Source organism: Acanthochromis polyacanthus, chromosome 23 (genome assembly GCF_021347895.1).
Source record: "Acanthochromis polyacanthus isolate Apoly-LR-REF ecotype Palm Island chromosome 23, KAUST_Apoly_ChrSc, whole genome shotgun sequence".
Taxonomy (NCBI): domain Eukaryota; kingdom Metazoa; phylum Chordata; class Actinopteri; family Pomacentridae; genus Acanthochromis; species Acanthochromis polyacanthus.
In genome coordinates this window covers 18,689,544-18,711,902 of record NC_067135.1, presented here as the reverse complement: position 1 = coordinate 18,711,902, position 22,359 = coordinate 18,689,544, and the positions used below count along the sequence as shown (strand labels likewise).

General features: G+C 39.9%; 1 protein-coding gene across 2 annotated transcripts in view; it reads right to left on the bottom strand.

Annotated features, from left to right (window-relative positions):
* Positions 1-530: 530 nt before the first annotated feature.
* The window catches only part of LOC110965197 (protein Dok-7-like), a 39,742-nt gene continuing 17,913 nt past the window's right edge, over positions 531-22,359 (bottom strand). The window contains exons 7-13 of one of the 2 annotated variants that reach the window (XM_051943687.1): positions 21,428-22,209; positions 16,349-16,397; positions 15,609-16,160; positions 12,784-12,872; positions 10,936-11,005; positions 4,558-4,737; positions 531-1,802 (exon numbers count right to left, since the gene is read on the bottom strand). In XM_051943687.1, coding sequence (XP_051799647.1) covers positions 1,666-1,802; positions 4,558-4,737; positions 10,936-11,005; positions 12,784-12,872; positions 15,609-16,160; positions 16,349-16,397; positions 21,428-22,209 — 1,859 coding nt within the window. In that variant the 3' untranslated portion in view covers positions 531-1,665. The remainder of the gene's footprint in view (positions 1,803-4,557; positions 4,738-10,935; positions 11,006-12,783; positions 12,873-15,608; positions 16,161-16,348; positions 16,398-21,427; positions 22,210-22,359) is intronic. The other variant, XM_051943690.1, reaches the window with a different exon arrangement.

The window sequence follows — 22,359 nt, the reverse complement described above, 5'->3', positions numbered from 1 at the left end:
TACTGCAGGAGATCAGCAGAAACACGAATGTCAGGAGGTCTAAAGCAATTTGTTATATATTTAACCCCTTGATGCCTGAATTTACTTACAATTAAATTTAAAACTCTTTTTTTTGCGTGTTTTTGCTTTCTAGCTGATGCTAAAATGAGTGGAGTTTGTTAATTTGTCTATTACACAGAGAACATATCTGTTATATAATAATAAGATATATAATAATTAGGTCCCACTCCAACTAGTCCTACAAGAAACCAGTGCGTGCAAAAGGTTCTGAGGATATGCAGAACTCGGCATTGGGGGAATGGATATGGTATCTCCGCTGCAGTCTGAATGAAAGCAGTATATTGCGAATTTGTGACAATAGGCATCAAGGTGTTAACTATCATAAAAGATTATTCCAAAGGCACACGCATAATTCCACTTAAAATATCACATTTACTCTGATGACAGCAGATCAGCATTAACTGCATTCAAACCATCTAAATTAAACTACATGTAGTATCTCCATTACTGTTGAATGAAAACAGACACAATAATGGGAAGGCTGCTTTATATAATATGGTACCAAAGTTGTTACAACTGTGCACAGGGTAAAAAGTCACAAATATCATCTATTATTGTTCTAGAAAAAAACACATCAAAGTAGTAGTTACAATTATAAATAATTTACAAGAACAAATACATGAACAAATACTGCCCTAGGAAGCAAACACAATCCTTGAAGTCTTTTCATACATCTTCACTGTACATACATGCCCTTACATGTATATTTTATGACATACCACATCAACCAAATAGAAATGAAATGTATTTACAGCTAATCAAAATAAAGCGAGATCTAAGTATGTGATGAGACAAAAAATAAAGTGGCGTCTACTAAGATAGGTAATTCTACAAGATAAACATATTCTTAAATAATTGCAGTAACATACCAAAAACATGGAGTGATTAAAAAAAAAAAACAGTCCAGTGATTTTCAGAGGTTTTTCTCAGCTTTGCAGTATTTATAATAATGAACTGTGAAGCAGAAGAAAAAATAGCAGCTTTGACATTCTGTTCATATGATAACCACCACTTGATAACATCATGCAGAACCGTTACTTAACTGGCTTTAAAAGATTTTACCACATCAAGCTTTTCTGAATTTGATCTGATTAAGACTGCCACTGAAAGTTAACCCAAATGTGACTGTACTGAAAGTTATCACTCAAGGCTAAATGAGTGTTGACTCCTCGTGCAAATAAAAACCGGGAGCTGTGAGCTACCGCTGCTCTTGGGCTTTATCAGGGCTGGTGACTCAGCTCAGGGCTAACACATGTTCCTCCAAGTTAGCCTGAAGCTCCACGACGGATACAAAGCGAGTTAACGAGATGCCCAAGTTCTCAAAGCAGGCCGAAATTTAAATGTTGGTCCTGACCCTGTGCTAAACCTTTTGGAAGCTCCATCTTCAAGCTGCTTTGTGATAACAGAGGACGTGTTTTCAGGATCGGAGCATGTGTAAACTGGCAGCTCATAAGGAAATCTGCACTGACAAGATGGAACTGAACAGAGAAGGCATCTCACAGTCAGCTCCTCAGATCCACAGCTCTTGCAACCTTTACAGTGTGATGTGCAGGCGGGTGTTGGGAAAAACATTCTGATAAGATCAACATTTAAGTAAAGCATAAGTCAATGCGGTGTCCCCTTTCTTCTCAACTCCAGAGTATGTAAGCCCTCCTGACGACCGAGGGCGTGCTGTGTGCCGACTTTGTGAGCCGTTTCTGTGGCAGTGATGTCGATCTGGGCATACTTGGTGGAGCTCTTTCCTGGGAGGATACAACAGAATGCCTGGTTTTAACCCAAACACACTTCAGAGTCTAGCATTCAAATATTTATCCGCACTTTCCTTTTAGACATGCACTCCTTTTTGTTGTCTGATGTCAGGTTCTTCTCCAGATGAGCATCCTGCTAACATTTCTGTGCAGCAGTATTACTGCTGAAGAAGGCATTTGAAGATGTGATGGAGCCCCTTTCTCACTAAATGCTAATATTCTTTGACCAATAAATTAATTTTTAATTGAAGGGATCACTTGTTGCAGCAAAACACATAATTCCAATTAAATTAAAAAAGCAAAACTTAGTTTGGAGAAGTGATGACAACATCCAAACAAACACGCCACCGGTCCTCAGGGAGAAGTGGATCTCTGCCTTGGCTGCTGATTTGACTGCTTTTAGTATGTAGGTGAAAGTCACAACACAAACAGGAAAAATATGCAAATGACTCCGCTGAAGCCTTTAAAATTCTGTTCATGCACCGTCTTCCATATGCACATTACTCAAATTACCATAATTTTGCTCCCTTCATTGGGTGAAAATCAAATGAGCAAGATGTCAGGGTTTAATTGCAGAGTCATCCCTCGTGTGCGTGAATATCACTAAAATTTATACATCACTGCACCGCTGTGTTCTGCTTCAGTTTATGTATTTTAGTGTCAAAGTCGAGGAACTGAAAACCAGCTCCTCACAACGCATCAACAGTCCCAGGAGGAGGATCCATTAGAGTTAGGCAAGTCACAGCTGTGATCTGAATGCACTGTGACCCTCTTTCACTTCTGAGATAGGATCTCCTCTGAGGTGACAGATTAATGAGGCCACATGCCAGGATATAAACTGTATTGCTGACATTAGACATTAACCTCGCGCCCGTCAGGGCGCTAACGGTCCTCGTATTCCTGAGGGTAATGACGCTAATAGCTGGCTTGCCTGTCAATTACAGCTCACTGCCATGTCTCCAATGACAAAAGCTCAGCTATCGCTTACTAAGATGTCAGGAAATCATCTCAGTTTGTGAGTGATTCCTGTGACGCCAAAGTAAAATATGATTACAAACCAATCATGTATCCGCTTTTTATCCTTGTTTGATATTCATATACCAGCTAATTCTAACGTACCTCTTTGATCTTTCTGTAGGATTTAAAGAGAAAATGTGTTATTCAAAAAAGTTCTTCCACGATGTTTGTGAATAAGAACACGAGGGCAGCACTGAGGTCATTTTGGTTTCATTTTAAATTAATTCAGGATGCACATTTTCTTCCATATTCACTTCTGTATAAAAATCTGCATACATCTAATCTGTTAGATCGCCTGATATTCTAACAGGGATCTGAAGAAATAAGAAAGGACATTCAATATTTTAAAGTTTTGATGAGGATGATAGCCCGTTACAGCATGTCCATGTGGCCACTGCTCTGGAGTTAGAGCACACACATTTATACAAGAATTAAAATCTATGCAGTAAAGCAGTCTATCAAGAACATCAATTCTAATAGTTTCTGAATGTGAATCAACAAGTTACCCTAAGAGGTCCACAGAGCAGGAAAATGTGTGATCTACTAACTACTACTAACCGTTCCCTGAGTCTGTCTCACATTGTTGTCTGGTAGTTGTACGCAACATCAAGAGCTCTTCTAATTATCTCGTCTCTACTTCTGCAAGTCAGTGCAGAATTACTGCCAGCTACTGCATACTGCATCTAGGTGGTAGATGTACAGTCATGCACAAAAGATTTTTCTACACTTGTAAAGACCATGTACAGTCGGGTCCGTAAGTATTTCAACAGTGACATAATTTTACGCATTTCGGTTCACCACCACAATGGATTTGAAATGAATCAAGATGGGCTTTAAGTGCAGACTTTCAGGTTAATTTGAGGGTGTGTACATCCAAATCAGGTGAACGGTGGAGGAATTACAACACATTTTACATGTGCCCTCCACCTTTTTAAGGTGCCAAAAGTAATTGGACAATTGGCTGCTCAGCTGTTCCATGGCCAGGTGTGTGTTCTTCCCTCATTATTTCATTGGCAAGGAGCACATAAAAGGTCTAGAGTTCATTTCAAGTCTGGTATTTGCGTTTGGAATCTGATGAGGTGAAGAACTGTGACTATCAGTGAAGTAAGCCATCATTAGGCTGAAGAATCCAAACAAACCCATCAGAGAGAGCAAAAACATGAGGTGTGGCCAAATCAACACTTTGGTACATTCTTAAAAAGAAAGAATGCACTGATGAGTTCAGCAACGCCAAAAGACCTGGAAAACCACAGAAAACAAGTGTGGTGGAGGACAGAAGAATCCTTTCCCTGGTCAAGAAAAACCCCTTCACAACAGCTGCCAGATCAAGAACACTCTCCAGGAGTGAAAAGTCAACAATTAACTGCACACTGGGTTGTGTGTTCTACAAACAGTTGCTTGCAACAAAGTGCAACTTTTAAGAAACAGTGTTTTTGTAACCTGCTGCAACACTCTGTTAAGATTAGCTTATTATTTAGTATTCCTGAAATCAATGTGTTCCAGTTTTAACCTTATAAGTGACAGATTTTTTCATTTTATGAAGCATTTTCTTACACAACCGTTCTACAGCAGGTTGAGGTCACCACCCTGACTGTTTAACACGACTGCTATATGAATGAGTTAAAGTACTAGACAGACTATATGCAGCTTTTAAAGCATCATTGTTTTGCTCTCTAACTGGCTGGAGACCAGAGCATGCACTCATCAGCAGGTATCTGAAAGGCATCCTTACTCTGTGCTGGCTGATGTGCAGCAGTCCCTCTGGTGCCATGTCCTGGCTCCTGTAGCTCCAGCTCCATGTAGTTGAGCTGTTTCTTAGACGTGGGACTTACAGGAATATTCACATATGTCACACCTTCACTCCAAGGTCTTTCAGGATGTGGAGCCTCTGGAGGGAAAACAAACACTGCCCCTGAAAATGCATGAGTAAATAAAGAACAGATGTTTTGTTCATTTAGGTGGTGCCATTAGACTGCTGGGGGACTTCTCTTGATGCACCGGGCTCCACTTCTCTACTCTCCTCTCTCTCTCTCTCCCATACAGTTATACATCAACATTACATGTCACTAACTTTGTGTCATCCCCAAAGTTCTGTGTTTGTTCTCTCTGCAGATATCTCTGAATCTGGAGCTACACGTCTCTGATCTGTTGTCATTGGCTGCACGGATTTCCAAAACGTTCATTGAGCTCTTTTCTACTGTTTTTTTGTTGCCCATCTGCCTTCCTACTAACCGCTACCCCAACCACTCCTCCATGCCCCTCATCCACATTCTCAACCCAACTGGTCGAGGCAGTTGACCGTCTAGGGCCCTATAAAATCCGTTTTATTTTTTTCCCAAATTCTGTTTTTTCCATTTTAATTTTTGGAAATTCCATTTTTTCCAATTTTAATTCTATTTTGCTCTTATTTTATGACCAAAAACAGTGTGTTCTTAATGTAAATGACTAAAATGTAGGCAAATTAAATAGAAATTAACTTACATTTATTGAGGTGATAGACAACACATTTCCTCAACATGGCAAAATTAAAGTGCATCAAATACAAGCAGCTAGTAAAAAAAAAAACATTCGTTGACTTGTTATAAAACAACAACCAAACATTTGAAACTTCTTTTAAAGTAACTTAAACAAGCTATTTAAGCTGTAGGACTAGTTAGTCCTTGTGAGCTACTCTCCTCAAGTTTCCCACCTATCAGAGACATCACCATTGAAATACATGATTGCTCCTCCCTGTTTGCAGTGCTTCAGTAGGAACGGATGCAGTTTTGTCATCTTTTCCAAGGGGACGTCAGCCTCAGCACACATAACCACAAAATCTTCAATAAACTCTTTTCTTGAGTCCGATGACTTGAATGTAGAAGCAGTAATGCACGTTTGTAGGGACATGGTCTTTGCTAGCATTAGTATTGAACTTTTCCTTGTTTCTCACATGGCTATTTTACGTTTCCAGTCAATGGAATGTTGACAACATCTGCAAAACAACTGTTCACCTGACACATAAAAGTTGTTCGGGAACTAATCGGCTCTGTACTGGGGGGGTTAGCGTCGAGTTTGGCAGTTTTTTCGCCGACAAAGACAGAGCCATAAGGAGCCGCTTCGCCATGCTTGCAATGTTTTGAAGGGGGAGGGGCTCAGTCTTTGGAAGGGACTTGCTGTGTCACCCAGATTTGCTTCCCTCATGCTACCAGAAGTGACACCTACCCTAGCCAAATTAGTGAAAAACAGTCTAAAAACATTAGGAAGGAAAAAAATGTCAGTGGCCTTCACCTGTAAACTCATTCCTGTTTTGGGGGTTGTCTCATTGTTACCCCTCTAGTGCACCTGATGTTAATTTTATGAACCCCAAAGCAGCTGAAACTGACTAAAAAGCCCCTCAGTTACTTACTTGACCAGATCAGTATCCCACGTTTGACTGATTTGATGCGATACTTAGATTAAAAAGTGTTCCTTTAACTTTTTTTGAGCAGTGTATATAACAATACAGATTCTTCTTCTGCCTTTCACGACTTGTGCACTGCCGTTTGCTTCCGCCTCTCATCTCCTTCCTCCAAAACACTCATACCTCCGTCATGGCGGACACAACAGCAGACGAAGAGTTGGTGGCGAGAAAAGGGGCTCATGTTACATCGATTATATGGAAGTGGTTCGGCTTTGACAAGACTGACACAGAGCAAACTACAGTCATGTCTGAGGTTTGCAAAAGTACTGTGAAAACGAAGAGTAGCAGCACAACTAACCTCTTTCAGCACCTCCGGCAGAGGCATCCTAAAGAATGGGAAGAGTGCTCGCAGCTACGGGAGTGCGGCATGGCTAGCACTAGCCATAGCAAACAGACCGTAAAGAAACAACAAAAATCAATTAAAATCGTAATTGTCCAAGATAACTTCAAAAAATAAAAAAAAATAAAAAAAATAAAAAAAATCAAGATTTTATTTTTTGGTTTTATCGCCCAGCCCTAGCTATAACCATTATGTGTTTATTGTTGTTTTTTTCTCAAGCTAAGTCACCAATGTTAGACAATTAAGAAGCATTTAAATCACATAAAACAGGTTTTCATCTGCTGTCATTTGTTCGTCAGTCCCAACAATAGAAAGCAGTTTAGGTGAGGAAACTAGACACAAACACTTCACCCCTAACAATCAAGTTCAATCATTGTATTCCTTAAGTAAATCTACTGTCATACGTCTGAGTCATACTAATAAGCTAATAAACACTGCAAAAACACGTTATTTTTCCTTGTTATCTCTTCATATTTACATGTAGTAATACAGCTGTACTGTATCTACATTGTTATGTTGTAGAGGTTGTGCAATATAAAATATTTGGAGGGGGTAACCAGAAAGATTTCACCTGCTATTGAGTCTTCCTAAGTGGCAGCAGACAGTGGCCATTACCCACAACTGAAAAACATCAACCCCACAGGACACTCATACAATCAGTGAGAAGCCATTCGACGCCAGCAGAGTCTCAGCGGGTACAGCCTTTTGGCAGCATCTAACCTAATTGATCAGACACTAAATAGGCCTTGCAGAAGTGTGGTGTTTTGTAATGGCTGCCATTACAACGGTGGCTTTTGCCCACAGCTCTGGAGAAGGAAGGGCGACTTTTCAATAAGACACTTAGAAAAGCCTCCAGGGGAAATACCTGGTGGTGACCCAAACTTACAGTCGTCTGCGTTTGAGTGAAAACAGTGCTAATCGCAACTGTGCCTTCAGGGTGAGCAGGGGTTTTATAAAAGTTAGTCATGAGAGAAATCAGATGAAGTCATTGATTGTAAGTTCACAACAGGGCTCCCACATGGCCCTGTGAGGAATGTCCATGAATGGTCCTTATTTTCATGAGTAATTCTCATCATGTAACTGCTGTTGTGAAATGCTGTTATAAACAAGCCACAAAACAACTATAGGAAATGCCATAGCCAAAGTTTCCATAGTTTTTGCTACATTTTTACCAATCTCCACAAAGCGGGTGCTAGTTCTGGACGGGTGAGCTGGTTCAGCTCGAAGACCTGCTTTGGCCTTCCATGAGCCATTACATCACAATTCACGTCTGTTAAAACACCACTGTTATTATGTAGCCTCCTTTATTTTATCCATTTTCCACACCAGTCAAAATTTTTTCTTCTCTTGTTTGTAAATGTTGCAAACAGCAGTTGCCATGTGCGTATGCTGCTCTATGAACCAGTGTTTTCAGCAGTCTTTCTGTTTGCAAGCCATTCATGAACACCAGCTGGTGATAGTAAAATTGAACGTCAAGGAAAGGACACAAATAAATCATTGGCTTTCCACAGACTGCTGCCTGATTGCATGTTCATACTCAAGCCATGGCTTTTCCTCTCCTTTTTTGGACAAGGCAGACAAGTGTTTTGTTTGATTTTACAAATTTTTTGTCGTTCTTTTAGGTCACAATAATCCTGTCCTAGCCCTTAACGTAAGAATTTCTTGGCTCTAGCCCAGCAAAGTGTTGGTTTGACAGACCAAAAGTCAGTTCTTTGGCTGACAAAACACCAAGAAAAGGGTTTGAAATGAGTAACTGGCTCCAAACCAGGTCTCACACTGCCTTGGTGGCCAAACGGTGTTTTTCTATTATTAACACAGTGTGAAGATTCATTGTATCATCAGACATGTGCCTAAAACGATCTTGTACAGTCTAATACAGATTGTAAGCAAGACCTTTTCAGAAAATTCTTTCAAAAGTTGCATGGAAAGCTTTAACTCTTCATTTCATTTGCAACTGAGCCTGCATCCTCACATGGACCTGGTCACCTCCAGCATGTCTCTATACATTAACTTCCTCCTGAAGCAGGATGATGGGAAACAAGACATGAGAGCCCAGTTGAGTGTGCAGGTACATGAACATGACTGATGCGTTTGGTGCCACATCGTGACAGCAGCTAGGACTTTGTAGAGCAGGTGTGCAATAGACTGAGGGCATACTCCTCCGTGTGGGATGCTTAAGTGGCCAAACCTCTCCTGACAACTGTCCTTTCACCTCATATCAGGGCAGGTAGTCTGCCACATATTACTGCACTCTGTTGGGTTACTCATCTCTGTGTTTTCACTTGACACAATTGTATGTTACATAACTCAGTTTATACTCACAGTTACATAAAATGCAGATGAAGAAACAAAGGGGCATTGGGTCATCCATGACAGGATTAAAAGGAGTGGTCACTAGACTCAGTTTTCTACTGTAAGTTAACTTTAGAGCTACACAACATAATATGCAACATATGCCTGTATCTGGATTAAATATGACCCATCACATTCACAAAATGGGATGAAACAGACAAATAGACACAGTCCATGGGTCTAAAATTGAGGAAGTTCTTGTATTCGAGGTTCATTATATAACCACGTTCATCCAATAAGGAAATTTACAGTTCATTCCATCTCAAATCGTCACATTTTTATACTTTCTGCTCAATCATCTCTGATTTGCCTGGAATGTTTAGAGCCTACAACATGAATATTTAAAAAAAAAAATATTTGTGAAGTTTTAGCTTGATTTATCAAACACTTTCTGAGAGTTGCACGACAAAAACAATAACTTTTCGATGGCCTGATGCAAGAACAGACTTCTGGAGTTTCAAAATAACACATTTTAAATTGTTTTCTTTTTTCGTTTATTTAATTTCATCTAACCCATGTTCTGAGATTATTTGACCCAACTGCCACATATGGCAGATTCTGAATTTATGGCACAATGAGAAATAATAGTGACAATTTCAGGCTTTTTACAGTTCCTTAGATATCGTCATCCAAACATAGCCTCAAATTTCAATGTGCAAAAAACGAGCTGAAAGTTGACTGAAAGAGGGATTTTTTTAAAAACAATTCTATCTTAAAATATCAATCTAAACTTTGACTGCTACCATTTATAGATACATGCATTTATGATAAAAGTTTCAAGCAAATCCAAGATGGTCAAGTAGTAGGAGCCTGATGATTATTAATGGAATGACCCAGGTGAAATCAGTTTGGTTTTAAAGGTCACGGCTTATCTAACTTGTGTGTACTGTATGTGATGACAGGTATATTCACTCTTGTTGCATTAAAGTGTTTTTGAAATAGACTGTATAAAGTATTTGTTTTTAATTGTATATTTGCTTGTAGACTTGTTATTCAGAGGCTCAAAAGAAGAAACTCAATGCAACAGCAGAAAATACAGCCGTGTCAATCTGCACGTGAGCATCATGGCTCCATGTGCAGAAAGAGTTTCCAGATGGACTGAGCAATCCGTCTTTCCAAAGAGAAATTAATACTGGAAGAACAGAATTCCATGGCACTGTGCTACTTGCACAATCTAGTGCTGCATAGACATGCAAAAGCTTCACACCTGGCACACGGGTTATGAGTAGAAACTACAGACACCTCAGACAGTGAAAAGGGCATTGCGTAACATTGATGGTGATGGACAGCATCCAAGAAAAACACCCGTGCTTGCTCTTCAGCATGAAACTGCAAGATTACACTTGACTAAAAAGGCAAAAAGCCCAATGAACATGCTTTGGTCAGATGGCAACAAGATAATTTTGTTTGGTTCAGATGGGGTCCAGCAACATTTAGCATGAACCTGGCTCGGAGGTAGAGGACTATTCCAACACTGTAGCTCTAACTTGGTCAAATGCTGGTGCAGCTGGACAGTATGAGAGTCAGTATGTGCACTGAACGAGTAATGTGGAAATAGCCACCTTGTAAAAGCATTTTTCCTTCAAAAATCGCAATCTACTTCCCTGAATAGAGTCAAGTAAAGATGTGACGTGTGTTGTATGTGTTCCTGCTATCACCCTTGGGGATGTTATTCCTCAGGTCAGTCTGCTTTTCCACACTGAATGCCCCTCATGGTATTTATTCACTTTAGTTCATGCACGCAAACCAGCAGGTGATCACTTTATGCTGATTCTGGTGCAAAGTTCAGCTACTGAATTTATGTCCCTTTAGTGGGTTATGGTTATTGTAAGAAGTAATGCACAACTACAAACACAACACAAAAAGAGGAATAAAAGAATCCATTTGTGCAATTACAGATACAGTTGAGAAATTTCTTTTGAAAAAAACAAACAAAATCAAATGTGTTATGTTGATTACTTAATGTCTGTCTCACTCACCTTCACTCTCTTGAAGAAATCTCTGCTGACTACAGCTGCCCATTAGCTCATACCTGCTTTTTTCTTCTGCCTGAAACACACACACAAACACTGTTGAATAAAATTTGTAGTGAGTGACTACCCCCAACAAAGAAGTTTCTTAAATATGCAGTGTGATGATGACTTTCTCTATAGCTCTTTGGACACATCACCTTTTATAGCCAGCAGGCAATATTCAGAATTTACTGAGAACCCCATTATTATTCTACGACTTTAAATTAGAAATAGAAACACTGTTTGCAATGCTTCAGCATTATATAAGGAAAACTGTGCCTTTCAGTTTGTGGTCCCAGAAGCTCTGGTTCCAGACAGCAACTCTGTTGTGAAAATTGGAAGTCAAAAAAATTCTATTGATTTCTGTCTTGGAAAGAAATCACTGTATGCACCATGCTCACAAAGAGGAATTACTTGATGGGACCTTCATCTCGATCAGAAATACAGAGCTTAGTGCATTAAAATGAATGAATTAAGTATACTGCCAAGTTCTCTGGCACGTTGACACTTGAATTGCAAATTTCAAGCATTGTTTTTTAATCCGAAAGGCTTCACACCAAATCACCAAGCAAATGTAAACAACAATATTTTCCATATGCACCACCTAATGAAAAAATGTACTAAATACTGCCTTTTTTGCAAAAAAAAAAAAAAAGAGAAATGATAGATACTGTAAGGCTCCAGCACCCCCCGCAACCCTAGTGAGGATAAAGCGGTGTATAGAGAATGGATGGATGGATGGATACTGTATTCATGTCTTAATTATGCTAAGCTAAACTTAGGTGGTAGGGTTGTTTTTAACACCATAATCTCGCTCACGTTGGTGGCTCCAACTCCTTCCCTTCTCGATGGTTGCCCACCGATCAGGCATCACATTATGACCACTGACAGGTGAAGTGAAAAACACTGATTATTTCCCCATCATGGCACCTGTTAGTGACTTGGATATATTAGGCAGCAAGTGAACATTTTGTCCTCAAATTTGACATGTTAGAAGAAGGAAACACAGGCAAGCGTAAGGATTTGTGTTACTTTGACAAGGTCCAAACTGTGATGGCTAGACGACTGGGTCAGAGCATCTCAAAAACTGCACCTCTTGTAGGGTGTTCCTGGTCTGCAGTGGTCAGTATCTATCAAAAGTGGTCCAAGGAAGGAACAGGAGTGAACAGGTTCCAAGGCTCACTGACAAAAGTGTGGAGTAAAGGCTGGCCCATGTGGTCCGATCCAGCAGACGAGCTGCTGTTGCTGAAATTGCTGAAGAAGTTGATGGTTCTGACGGAAAGGTGTCAGAATACACAGTTCATAATAGTTTGTTGCGTATGGAGCTGCATAGCTGCAGACCAGTCAGGGTGCCCATTCCGATCCCTGTGCACCGCCGAAAGCGCAAACAATAGGCACATGATCATCAAAACTGGACCACGAAGCATTGATAGAAGGTGTCATGGTCTCAGCAATCACGTTTTCTTTTACATCGCGTGGATGGCCGGGTGCGTCACTTACCTGGGGAAGACATGGCATCAGGATGCACTATGGGAAGAAGGCAAGCTGGCAGAGGCAATGTGATGCTTTTGGCAATGTTTTGTTGGGAAATCCTGGGTCCTGGTTTTCATTTTGTTGTTCACCAATCAAACATCATTTAAACCAACTTCTGTGAGTTTCCACTTATTTTTTATAATCCTAATCAACTGGTATTCCCATGATATCAGACAATTATCCAGAATATTTAGCTGAACTCAGAGCACAATGAATTACGCAGTCAATATGTGTGAGCAGTTGATAGCATGAAGTACACTTCAGAGTTTTGGAGTGGCCTACCTCTGAGTTCCTCTCTGCCACCCGACTTTCCATGATCTCATAGGCAGGATCAGCTCTGCGTCTTTCCTCTTTACTACTAAACCTTTTGTCTGTTAGGAGAAACAAAAATAGCTGATTTACATATCGCAAACTGCTTTTAAATAGCAATATCCGGAGCAAAAAGTGATCCCATATTCTGCTGGTTTTGTCAGTTTTCTGAAGTAAAGCAGACAAACTGTTCTTTGGGAGTCAATGTGTGAATTCTTGCAGATCCAGAGGTGAGAACAAAGACAAAGTGGATTGACCCATCATCTCACAGTGCAACATATTACTAATGGGTACATAGCATCCTTTTGTTGCCTGGTTTTAGGGATAAAAGCTGTATTAATCACGAACAATGTGCAAGAGACAGGCATCACACTCTGCATGCTGGTAAAGAGGTTCAAGATGTAACAGTTTTATGATGCTGTAAGCCTGCAGTGCTGTGGATAAAGGATGTTGATGTCTTCTATTTTTGCATATTTCTCACACTTGAATGTTCCAGATGCTAGTAAAATGCATTTTTTAAATGGTGATTTATTAAATATTTGTTGAAAATCTCTAACAGCCCTGTAACAAAGTAATTGCCCCCCTAAACTTACTAACGGTTGGTCTCTTGGCCACAACAACTGCAGTTAAACAGTTGTGATAGCTTGTGATCAGTCTTTTACATAACCATGGGGGAATTTTGGTCCACTCTTCTCTGTAGAATAGTTTTAATTTGGTCACTTCAGATGATTTTCGAGCATATTGTCCTAAGATTTTGCCACAGCATCTCAACTGGACTCAAGTCCAGACTTTGACTGGGCCACTCCAGAACCTTCATTTTGTTCTTTTTGAGCCACTCAGAGGTGGTCTTGTTAATGTGTTTTGGGTCTTTGTCATGCTATATAGCACATTTGTGTTGAGCTTTAGGTCAAGAACTGATGGTGGATGTTCTCCAGGAGGATTTTATGATGGAGAGCAGAATTCACGGCTCCATCAGTTATGACAAGTCATCCAGGTCCTCCAACCATCACACTACCACCACCATGTTTCACTGCTGGTATCACATTCTTCTTGTGTACTGCAGTATTAGCTTTAAACCAGATGCAACAGACTCATGTCTTCCAAAAAGTTCCACCTTTGACTCATCAGTCCACAGGATGTTATCCCAAAAGTCTTGGAGCTCATCTAGATAATTTTTTTTTAGAAAATGTCAGGCAAACCTTTATGTTGTTTTTGGTAAGTAGTGGTTTGTGCCTTGCAACTCTCCCATGGATGTCAATTTCTCCCTGAGTCTTCTTTATTGTGGAATCATGCTGATAGACCCTATCTGTGGCCAGTGAGGTCTGCATATCTCTTGATGTTCGTCTGGGTTCTTTTGTGACCTCCTGGACTAGATATTGATACTCCCTTGGAGAAGTTTTGTAAGTCGGCCACTCCACATAAGGTTCACCACTGTTTCATGTTTCTCCATTAGTAAATAATGTCTCTCACTGTGGTTCCCTGCAGTCCCAGAGCTTTAACAATGGTTTTATAACCATCCAGACTGATGATTGTCAATGACTTTGTTCCTCATCTGTTCTTGAATCTCTTTAGAATGTGCACAATGTGCTGCTTCTTGAGATCCTTTAGCTGTTTCACAATCCCAGACAGGTTTTATTTAGCGATGTTTAGGTTCAACAAGTCTGGCAGCAATCATATATGGGTGTGGCTGGTGACATTGAGCCCAATTGACAAATGAATTTGGTCATTTGGCAGAATAGTAGCTGGGGGGGGGGATTATTTTTTTCCACATAGTGCAAGATGGGCTGAACAGCATTTTTCCTTCAATAAATTAAATCATCATTTAAAAACCACATTCTGTGTTTTCTTGGGTTATCTTTGTCTAGCATTAAAATCAGTTTGATGATCTTCACCAGTAATGTGTGACAAATATGCAAAAGTAGGCAAGCAAATACTTTTTCACAGCACTGTACATTGGAAACAGATTAATGCACCAGCACTGCCAATTATTACAGATTGCATTGATTTGACAGCAGTTATTGGATGTTTAAGGTACTTCAGAAGCAGTGTCACCCTCACATAGTTACCTAAAATTGAAAGCCACAACAATTCACTTTTACTTCAGTGTATACAGATTAAGTTTTTGTATTTTATTTATTTTTTTGCTTTTTCAATAGGAACATTAAATTTAATCAATAATACATTATCATTTTTTGGTACCACTGTCAAATACACTTTCTGAAAGATTAAAGTTGGAACCAACAGCTTTAATAGTAGTGTAGAAATCATTTATAGATGCTGAATCTGTTATCAACCACTAATAAGAACAACATTGGTTGTGAATAATAATCTATAATAATAGTATTTTGAATCCTGCATCATTAAGTGTTTAGTAATTTGTTAGTAACTGGCTTTTTGAGATCCTTTGTAGCTCTTACCCAAACTTGATCACATAATCCCATCAATTAGAGAGACTTTGATCAACTTATGGATTTTATCTCATCAAAGAGCTTTAGTGAACTGCTCGTTAAGCATAGGCAAAACCATTAATTACAACTCTTAATAAAACGTGCCTAAATATTACTAATGTTTTCAGCTTTAAGGCTCTCAGGCCAACAGAGCAAAAGGAAAGTTCACAGAGTGCAGCGAGATAAAAAGTTGTTGATTAAACAGAAGAAGCAAGAAGGAAAATGTCTTGTATTGAAAAGACAGAAGCAAAGAAGATTCATTTCAAAGGACCACAAGGAAAGGAGGACACCAGAGAGTGATCTGAAGATTTTTGATCAGCTGAAGAAGAAACTGCTGAAGAGTCCTCTTACCTTCTTTGGTCACTGTCCGACCACTCCTCTCTTCATACTGTAACTGCCCGTCCACACGCTGACCGTGAAAGAGAAGCTCCTCATCAGCAGCATCTTTATGTTCTGGGCTTTTCTTCATGTGCAGTGGAGTTTGGAAAGTTTGCAAAGGGGAAATGTCCTCGTTGCAGTACATTTCAGCAGGCATGATCCGTGGTGGAGGGTGGCAGCGTTCTCCTTGACACTTCAGACAGTTTTCATAGATGACATCTCTTTTCTCTTGCAGTGAATCTGGTAATGGTATAGCTGGTGCTAAATAGAGCTCATTGCCAAAAGCAGGTCTCGTTGACTCATACAGGTACAATCTATGTGTATTTGCATCTGGCTGCCTATCTGTAGTCGAAAAGCCGAGCAAATCAGCAAAGAGACTGGCTAATTTCTCTCTTCCTTTTTGTGGTAACGGTGACTTCTGACCTGTCTTCGCTGTCGGTGTCTCTGTGCCGTGGATGCCTCCAGAGCCAGGAGGGACCCAGGATTCACTGGGGCTGCACAGTGGTTTGTCAACACTTTGATCTGCTGGATTGAAATTATGATGTTCTTGAGGCAAAAACCCTTAAACAGCTAGGATTTCTGTCCCAAATCAAATCAACATGTTGTGGATGCTACATCAATGGTGTTTCTCAACTTGCATCAAAACTTCTAGTCATGCATTCAAAACAAGATCCATGCAGTGTGGATGGAAGACTTAAGCTGATTATTCTTACTTGGTATGGCAGGTGTTACTGAAGAACTTGAAGGGATGCATGGTGTTCCCTGTGAAATAATAAAGAAAATATGAATAACACAGTATTTTTAATCATATTTTTACTCCGCCAAGGAATGCAGCAGAGTTATGCGACAATCAGCGTTGGTTTATCTGTCTGTCTGTCTGTGAGCAAAATTACTCAAAAATGGACAAACAGATTTGGATGAAATTTTCAGGGAAGGTCAGAAATGACACAAGGACCAAGTGTTTAGATTTTGGCAGTGATGCAGCTTATAGTCTGGATCCACTAATTTGTTAAAGATTTCTGTATCACTGCGAGATAGTGGCACGGCGTCACTGTAACTATGACAACAAGTGAATGCTACATTAGCCACATGCTGACGATCACGATTGTGCTCCTACTACAAATCGACCGCTGAGGACTTACCGGGACTTATCTGTCGGAAATGATACAAGGAACAATTGATTAAACTATGGAGGTGTTTCCAAGTCCCATCAATTCTCGCCACCTGCTACATATTTAGGTCACGCGATTCAGTATCTGTACATAATGTACACATGAACAACACACATTTTCAGTCGTTGGAAATGAAATAACGACTGAGCAGCCCTCACAAGTACTATTCTTGTTATTTAAGTGATAATATACGGCTGGCATAATTTGTCAACAATGCTTTTCTTCAGTATCACTGCAAAATTGTTGCATCGTGATGTCAGTCATTTTATCTCCAGTCATTGGTCTGCTGCATCCTGATCACCAGTGTGGTTCACTGCCAAATTTCTGAGAACCTACAAAATATGGGATTACTTTAAATGATCAGAAAACAAAGAGGTGTTTGTACATTGTACAGAGTTTCAGTGGCAAACCACAGCAATCCATCAGCACCTGGACAGAAAAGACACTTTCCATTTTTATGCATTTTATGAGAGCAAAATTCCCAATAAAGCTGCTCTGATATGCATAGGTATTTAGTTTCTGTGGTCAGACAATATACAAAAAATAGTGACACAAACACACCAAAGTAAGACCACATGATAACCACGGTCACTTTGAAGCAACTTCTCCGCACTGTTAAAATCCAGATTTTCTAACTTCAACGTCGTCTGACAAGCTTTGCATGTACAACCTACATGACTGCAGAATTTTTAGAGAATTCAAAGGACATACCAAAGTCAGACACCAATTATAGAATAGGGAGGAAAAAATGTTCCTTATGCTGCTCCTGCTTGTAAATTATCCAAATATCAAATCCTTGTCTGTGCTAGACTTTCATTCGAGGTCCCATATGGTGAAAATCCATTTTTATCTTATATTGTGTTTTGTGATTTTGATCAACTTGGAAATGTAAATTAAAAACTGTTAATGTACAGTAACAACTGCTTAGAAACGGGGGGTTGTGGGGTTTTTTTTGTTTTGTTTTTTACAGTTTCCTGCAGTGTTGTTGTTGGGCCTTCTTAGAGTAATTTTAGTTTTCTTTGGTAAACAAGGTTACCTTGTGTTCCACCTTGGTGTCCTGGATTACCTGAGAGGACAATGCACACTTTTATCCATGTGCTAACATAATTGCACGAAGGTTTTCTAATCATCATTGAGCCTTTTAACACCATTAGCTAAAACAATGTAGCATTAGAACACAGGAGTGACGGTTGCTGGAAATGTTCCTCTGTACCCCTATGTAGATATTGCATTAAAAATCAGCCGTTTCCTCCTAGAATAGTCATTTACCACATCAACAATGTCTACACTGCATTTCTGATTCATTTAATCATTTAAAAAATGCTTTTCTTTTCAAAAATAAAGACATTTCTAAGTGACCCCAAACATTTGAATGGTAGTATACCTGCAGTAACTTGGTTTGATGCAAGACATTTACTTTCTTTTTTTCAACATTCCTCAACAACTCTCAACTATGACTGCACACCAAATGTTCTGTTGTTGGCTGGGAGACTGAGCACAAGAGGCGTCTGGCACTCTAGGAAACTGAAGATCTAGTGTGTTCATTTCACTTTTAATGGCCATGTCATAACAACAATCATAAAATCCTTAGTGTTGGTGGGTTGCACAGCTAACATGGCTAACGTTACCCCTTGGCTTTGACCGAAGGCCCAAAGGTGAGATCTCTGTCGAAACTGCAAAGCTGAGGGACATTCAGAAATGGTGGAAAATGTAGGAGCATTCTGAAACCAATAAACAAGGTCAGTTACTGTGTTTTCATGTTTATTGTGCTTCAGTGCAACATAAACTCAGCTGGTGTTTGCATCTGTTCGCATGTCTGCTGCCCTGTCTGCTCACACATACTGCATTTAAAGGCCCAGTTCCTAAAAACGTGACTGAAAGACTGCATGGTAACGGGCAGTCACTTCATAGCCATTTCCCAAGCACCGTCAAACTACTTATTCAGCAGCCTTGCCTGACACACTGACTATACGCAAATTAAAAACTCATGTGCAGTAAAGTTCCCATGCTAAATGATCGCCCTGAGAAAACGTTAGAAGTGATAGAAAGTCTCATGCATTCGTCCCAGTGTCAACCGCCATGCAGTCAGCTGTTTGCAGTACCCTGGCTGATTAACAGTCTGATGTTTAGCCATTCCCCAATGAAAACGATTTCAAATGCAATTTAAATCAGCAATGGCGTATTTTAAAATGTTTTCCTGACGTCCTGCACAGAGCACTGTGTGATCGATTACACGTCATCAATACTTAAGGATAAATGTTTTATAACTCTCTTTTAATTCAACATATATAAAATATCAATCAAGGCATTTCAGAGAGGTTTTGTGTTAATATTTGGTATCCTAAATTTTGACACCAAGATTTGTATTTTTACTACAAATGTACAGGATTCCAAATATCAGATTGATTGATTTGATTACAACTGATGCCAAATAATCGGCCCTGAAAAAACACATCATTGATGCCTGCTAACTATACAAACAAACAATATTTTTATTTTTAGAAAAGGCTAAAAAAATATCCTTGAATAAGCAGGCACTGTGGTTGTAGCAAATATGACTTCAAATCAGGCGTAAACTAACAGAGACGTCACCCGTTGGTTTCAACGCTGAGAAAATGAAGCCCGGATTTTGCTACTTCCTGGTCGCCGTTTTGGATTTTTTGGAGCCAGTGACGTAAAAAGCGTCATCAAACAGACTGGACCGGAGAGCAACTAGGGGCAGGATTGGCTGAGAACTCTCTTTATCCAGCCAACATTTTACCGCAGAGGCTTCTGTTGCTGTCTATCAAGTATAGCCACGCCCCCTGGCTCCGCCAACTTTAACGATTTATTTAAAATTCAGTATTGATTTATTTTAAGATCGGCCACCTGATCTCTCATTTTGACCATGAAAACTAACGGGAAAAAAATCCTGAGCTGTAGAAAATCAGTCTATCAAATTTTATTTTTTCCAAAAATGAATTGGGGTCTATGGAGCAAAAGCTTTTTGGAGCCAACCCTAGCGGACGGCGGGATATTGCAAGTTTTTGACACTTCCGGGTTGGCTTCAATTCTGGAGCCAGATGCTACGTCCACTATATATACAGTCTATGGTTAGAATGCAGTAAACTGAGCATTTGTTGGAGACACATGCACAGTGTCACAATTTTCTAATTGCTGTTTCTAAGTTGATTTATAATTTGTTAAATGTTGTAGCTTTGAATGCATCTAATACTATCCCATTTTGGCTTTTCTTGTAAATTTGCTGAGAAAGCAGTCAGCCCAATCATGTTCAAGCCTTATGGAATCTGTGTAACTTCCAATCTAGTAGTTATTGTTTGGTGTTTTCGTTGAACCAGCCCTTTAACTGTGAACCAACTGAAGGTGATAAATTCCCACCCACAGTATTTATGCCTGATGTATCAGCTTCTGACCAATGACTCATGTTGAATATATTTCACTGTGAACTGACTAAAGGAAAATATAAAAACTGATATTTTACCCGGGCACTGAAACGGAGGTAATTAAATGCATTCTTCACTGAATGCACTACCAGTAGGTGGAGCTCTATGTTCAAACTTACTCCTCCAATAAAAAGCTAGTTTTGCACCTCATTGTTTAAATAACAATGATTACATTACACCTCTTCTATCTATGATTTGTTGTACTACAGATACAAAATCATCATGTAACATCGACATTTAAAAGGCAACAAGTGATTTATCCTCAAGTCAAACAACATGTCAATCCATCAAGTGACCGAAAATTAATAGGAAATTATCCTGAAAACAAATTCATTGTTTAAGTAAGTATTTTTAACTATTGTCTGCAACAGTCTGGACAAAATGACTGAAAGAAACATTCTGCAGATTAACTGATGTGAACATAGTCCATTGCGCCACTAGAACAATGACTGAAATTGAAGATAAAATCCTCACCAGTGCTGTGATTTCCTAGCCAAGAGCAACAGCAAAATCATCTTATAGAACAAGACAACTGAATCAAATAGATTCAGGGGCTCATTCTAAAGGAGCCTCAGAAGTCCATTCTGTATAATCAAGCTGAGGTTTACACATATTACTCACAAACAAGAGAACTCTTACCCTATTTAAGTAAATAGTGCAAATAAATGTAGTAAATAAATCTAAAACACAAAATCACACATTCTTCTGTAATGTGCAGTGTTCACATGTAGAGGTGTAAAAAGGAGAGAAAACTGCAAGTTATTTACAACTTGGAAGGTCTGAATCTGCTGCATTCAATGATACTGTCAAACTCAATTATGTGAAAATGCTAACAGACAGATGGGCCGTGGGACTCTTAGTTGTTCTGACACCTAAACACACCATCGGCTTGCACAATGCCACAGAGGTCGTATTGACAGCGAGCTACAGAGCAGACGACGCACCAAGAATAAAGCCTGCGCACACAAGCTGCCACTGCATGGCAGCAAGCTACACAACAGTACATGTGCACAGGAATGATAATGTTAGGTATTTTTTAAATTTGGAGAAAAATAACACACATGCCAATGACAAAAAAAAAACTAAACTTGTTTAACCCTGTTTCTAGCAAAATGACATGTTCAAACAAAGAAGCAAACAAAATGTGTTTGTATGTGATATATGTGCTCCTACTTACCTTAAATCCACCACACACTGAGCAAATGGTCACAATGGTTTTGGGACCAGATGTGAGAGAGCTGCATAAATGATAGGAGTCACTAGAAGGTGCAACTTTAGGTTTTTTCCCCTCTACTGAAGGGCTTTGCAAATGTACGTTTGTTGACTGTCCAGTAGTTTCTGAGTGACACTCAGTGGTTGTGGCACCACTCTGCTCCCTATTTGCTGCCTCTGTTGAAAATCCTGAAGGAGTAGTTGTGGTGGAGGGTTCATTGTCTTTGCCTCCCACGCTTCCTTCCTGTACTAAACTCCTGGGAGTATCATAGAGATACCGAAGTGATGTTGGCACCTGGTACTCATGTCCAGGAACAGAGAGGCAAATGCAAGGGCTCAGGTCTTGAGCCAAGTGAGGAGGCAAGCTGAAAACAGACCCAAAGTCCTCTCCAGGGGTGATATCCAGGCTGCCTGTGTAGGAGGAGAAGCTACCGGAGTATGAGGAATGGCTGCCAGTAGCAATGCCACTGTCGGACGAACTCTGACGGCCAATTTCCTGAAGCTGCCGCGGAGGCTTTGCAGCAGGCCGATTTCCGCTTGCATGGCTGGCGGAAAGTTTCTCGGCAATCTGCAGTGCCACTTTAGAGCCCATGTGACCGACATTTTCAGGTGGGTTGGGGGCAGGTTCAGTCCAAATGGCCAGTCGGCTGCCAGAACTGCAGTCTGACTGGCTGGTGTCTGAAGCGTCTGAAGAACCAGATATGCTGCGGTTGTCTCCCCCAGCAGACAGACAGTATGTGGATAGGACTGCAGAGAAAAGCAGAACTTCATTAAATTTTCTATTGAATCATCAAAAACAGTGCTTTCATCAATAGGGCATCATAATATCATTACTTGCTGCTTTTCTCCCTCCTATTCAACACATAACAGAAACCATTATCCACCTGGTGAGTAATG